Source organism: Lactuca saligna, chromosome 9, assembly GCF_052625555.1.
Source record: "Lactuca saligna cultivar CGN05327 chromosome 9, ASM5262555v1, whole genome shotgun sequence".
NCBI lineage: Eukaryota > Viridiplantae > Streptophyta > Magnoliopsida > Asterales > Asteraceae > Lactuca > Lactuca saligna.
In genome coordinates this window covers 60885790-60890260 of record NC_136425.1, presented here as the reverse complement: position 1 = coordinate 60890260, position 4471 = coordinate 60885790, and the positions used below count along the sequence as shown (strand labels likewise).

The window sequence follows — 4471 nt, the reverse complement described above, 5'->3', positions numbered from 1 at the left end:
TAACCCGTTTCCCCCTCAAGATCTCACTTGAAAGTTAAAACGTATTGGAAAGGCTCGGGAATTTCCGATGAGACATCACGAACTCCAGCAATGGAGTTTCAAATGGCAACAAATTAAATCCATTGGCAGATACAGTTCTTAATCTTACATCATAAATTATGTTCATATTTCCTTTCGTTCATGGGATGTGTTGATTATATCGATTCTATGTTGATTTTGTAATCTCAGTTTTCACTTTACACGGATCAAACATCTGAATGTTTTATTCCTTTCAGTTAGGTCGTCGTTGATGACTATACTTGCACTTGTTCCAAATTCCATTCTACTTATGGCTAACACAAATTTGTTATAAAAGACAAATACATAAATGCTGATATGAACATGCATGAATGTAATTAGATCATAAATTATCCAAAATTTTATCTACTTTTTATATCACTCTCCAACTGCAACACAACTAGAGATTAGTTTTGCTCATTTATAAAAATGGTGAAATCTGAATGGAGTAGTTGAGAGAATGAAACCATTTGCCCTTTTTATTCAATAACATCTTTATGTGCTCTTGAATTTTGTTTTTCTATGTTCTTGAACTTTTTTTAATTCTATTATTTCTTCCCCTTCCTGACTTTCCGTACCCTCAATGGCCAGAATAATTAATACGACCTTTAATTTCTAGTCTATATAAACCCTAATCCTCTAATTAATTCTCGTATCATCCTTTTGATTTCACTAGCTAGAATTAAAACATCAGTAAAAAATATGGTAGCAAATGATGCGCCATGTTGTGAAACTATGTTTTGGGTGTATTTAGCTTCATCAGTTGCATTGGTTATTTTTGCTGGACTCATGTCGGGTTTAACCCTTGGTTTAATGTCTCTTAGCCTTCTTGACCTTGAGGTGCTCATCAAAGCTGGTCAACCTAATGATCGCAAGAATGCAGGTAATTGCTTAATTAATTAATTTTGTTTTTTTTTACTTTGATCATTTACAAAATTTGACTCTTAATTATATAAGTTTTCCAATGTTATGTATGTATATATGATTTTACAGAAAAGATTATGCCAATAGTGAAGAATCAACACCTACTCCTATGTACGCTTCTCATATGCAATGCCATAGCAATGGAGGTATGGTATTTATTTACTTCAATTTTATTGTATGTCAAGATTTTCATACGTTTAAAATCGATCAAAAATTAATCAAGTCTCCATACATTATACAAGGCTTTGCCAATTTTCCTTGACTCGATTCTCATGCCTTGGACTGCGATATTGATATCAGTCACTCTTGTGGTTGCTTTTGGTGAGGTATAATTCTTGATGATTTTTTTTTTTTAATTTCCATCAATGTTTTGATCATTATAATTATCTTATGTACGTGTGTAATTAATGTTATTATGTTGCTTTCCTCACTAGATTATACCTCAAGCTGTGTGTTCACGATATGGACTAGCTATTGGTGCAAAGCTTTCGTGCATAGTTCGGTTTCTTATCATAGTTGTCTTCCCCATAGCTTATCCTCTCAGCAAGGTATAGATTTCGCTTAATTCTTAATTATTTATATGCTACAAGAAATCGAGTATAGGCTACAAAATATGATAAAAAAAATACACAAGAATCAAATTGTACACATAGATACAAGAAAATAACATTGGACAATAGAGATATAATTAAGCCTTAAGTGACCAATAAATATAGTAAATCGAATTAGTTGCATGCATGCATGCATGAAAACCTAATTTAAAATAAGGTTTTTTTATTAAATATTTTCAGCTTTTAGACTTGATCCTTGGTAAAGGACATTCCATGCTTTTACGACGCGCAGAGCTTAAAACATTGGTAGATATGCATGGAAATGAGGTGCGATTTATATATATCCAATCAAATTCGAATATATAATATATGATAAATTAATTAACAAAATAAAAATTATTATTATATTTAGGCGGGGAAAGGTGGAGAATTAACACATGATGAAATTACTATCATAACCGGAGCTCTTGATTTAGCACAAAAAACCGTCAAAGATGCTATGACACCAATATCCGAAATATTTTCTCTCGAACTCTATTCTAAACTCAATGAGTATACATATAATTTCTATTTCTTTAAATTAATTGTTTCTTTTTCCTCTCCATATATAATTAATGTTGGCATATTTTAATTTCTCAGAGACACTATGAGTTTATTATTAAGCAAAGGGCATAGCCGTGTTCCTGTATATTTAGGAAGACCAGAAAATATAATTGGCCTTATTTTGGTAAAAAGCCTAATTAAATTCCGACCTGAAGATGAAGTTCCAATTAAGAATCTTAGTGTCCGGAAAATTCCAAGGTAAAATTTCTTACTTTTTGATGAGATAAATCTCTTTGGTTTTGTTTTCGGGATAATTAAAACTACGAGTATTATATGATTAGACATTTAATTGCACACCACTTCATCAATTAATAGCACAAATGACAATCTATTTTTTTAACGCTCATTGGTGAAAAATAAAAATAAAAAAAGATAATAAAAAAGAAACTATAAAATTACATTTTACTTTTTACTAAACAAAAAGCAATTCGTTATCAACTGATATGTTTGTTTTACATTTATTCGACAGGATTCCTGAATGTTTACCACTGTATGAGATGTTAAATTTGTTCCAGAAGGGACAAAGCCACATGGCAGTTGTTGTAAAGAGTAAAAGTGCTCCAAGTACACATAACAATTCTTCAAGCCAACTTCTAACTCAAATTAAAGTAGAAAAAAAAGGTCTTTTTTATCTTAATGTCGTCGTATATATTAGACACTCTATTATTAACTTATTATATATAATTATAAAATAATAATTAATTAATAATAATTTCCAAATCGTGTCACAGGTCAGAATACGAAAGTGAGCATTTACAGATCTTCAAGTGATCCAGCATCCCAAAATCCAGCACCGGATCAAAATAGTGCACGTGTCTTAGACTCTTTTACAAACCCAGATGAAGAAATTATCGGTCTTATAACAATGGAAGATGTTCTCGAAGAACTTCTACAGGTTAATTAGCTATTATAATATTATATATAGTACTACCGTTGAATTTGTCGTTTATTGCTATTAATTCAAATACTTGATGAAATTTTATTTTATTTTCGTTTATTATTGTAAATATGAAGGAACCTATACTGGATGAAAGGAATGAATACGTGGATGTAGACAACATGTAAGTCTTTTGATCAATACATTTGTTATTAACTTGAAACACATTGACTTAAGCCTTCATATATAATAGAGTGGTATGTAGAAAGAAAATCCTTATTATAAATTAGTACAACCAAAGTGACAAATCTCTTAAATATTCAATCCACCCGATTACATCCACTCTCCAAACATTTAATTTTATATTTGTCTAGGGTACTCTAAAAAATTCCTAAAATAATCAAATGCTTAAAGTGTATTATTTGATTGACATACTTCTTGGACTCCTTGTAATAACATGAAAATAACCATTTTGCATATACATATTGTATTTTAATTAAAATCAACATAGACGCAACACATTAATGTTTAATGTTTGGTTTTATTAATTTTTTCTAATTATCTTCAGAATGAAAATCAACATACTTCCATCATCATTAAGATCGGGGGCAGCATCAGCATCTAATTATGATTGGAAAACTTTTGTGTCATCTCCACTTCAATCATCACCAATTTCTTCACATCATCAAACTTCTGCAATAACTTCGCCTATTTCACCATTTATCAAGTCACCCTTCAAAAACACAACATCATATACTTCACCTACAAAGTCTACACCAAATTCTCCGGGCCACATCAGCAACTCGCCATCGTCATATAAGGTAAGTCAAAGAGTAAGTTATACTCATTATATATTACGTACTACAGTACAGTCTTACGGGAATGACACGTGGTATGCAGGTCTCAAGGAAATCATATGAGAAGCTCGATAAACCTAGTAATAAGTAGTTCTTTAATTTCTTATGATTTATCACCTCGAAAATAAGTGTATAAAGCTTCGAGGAGCTTTGTTTTTTTCTTTCTTCCATGTACTTTATGTGGATGTTAATAAACTGATCTTGTTTAGGGAGATATATTTAAATTGTAGTTATCTCCAACCGAAAGGTAAATAAAAATATGAATATCATCAAGAAAAATATAAATTTTTTAAAATAGAACAATAATCTAACACCCACCATTCGTTTTTATGGATAAGATATAATAAGTAATGATGGAATATAAATATAAATATCCTATGTATAAATTAAATAAAAACTTGTTGGAAAAAGAACTAGCCATGAGAACTCTGTTCAGTGTGGATGTAATACATCCATTCATTGCAACTTCACCATCTCTCCAATGGCAACCTAAAACTTTAATACCTATCAATATTTCATCATAAATCCAAAAAAAAATGGAGCATTTATGCAAAAGCAAAAGGGTTCAAATTGGAAACTACCAAAAACAGAAACGTATGATG

At 30.5% G+C, this 4471-nt stretch overlaps 1 protein-coding gene across 1 annotated transcript; it reads left to right on the top strand.

The window, feature by feature from the left end:
• Nucleotides 1-734: 734 nt before the first annotated feature.
• Nucleotides 735-4085, top strand: LOC145015402 (DUF21 domain-containing protein At5g52790-like). Its single transcript, XM_078973866.1, has 12 exons — nt 735-940; nt 1051-1127; nt 1224-1307; nt 1416-1529; nt 1773-1859; nt 1945-2084; nt 2172-2333; nt 2605-2756; nt 2867-3030; nt 3150-3196; nt 3581-3833; nt 3913-4085. The coding sequence occupies exons 1-12, from the start codon at nt 760-762 to the stop codon at nt 3958-3960; spliced, it is 1509 nt and encodes a 502-aa protein (XP_078829992.1). The 5' UTR covers nt 735-759; the 3' UTR covers nt 3961-4085.
• Nucleotides 4086-4471: the final 386 nt, after the last annotated feature.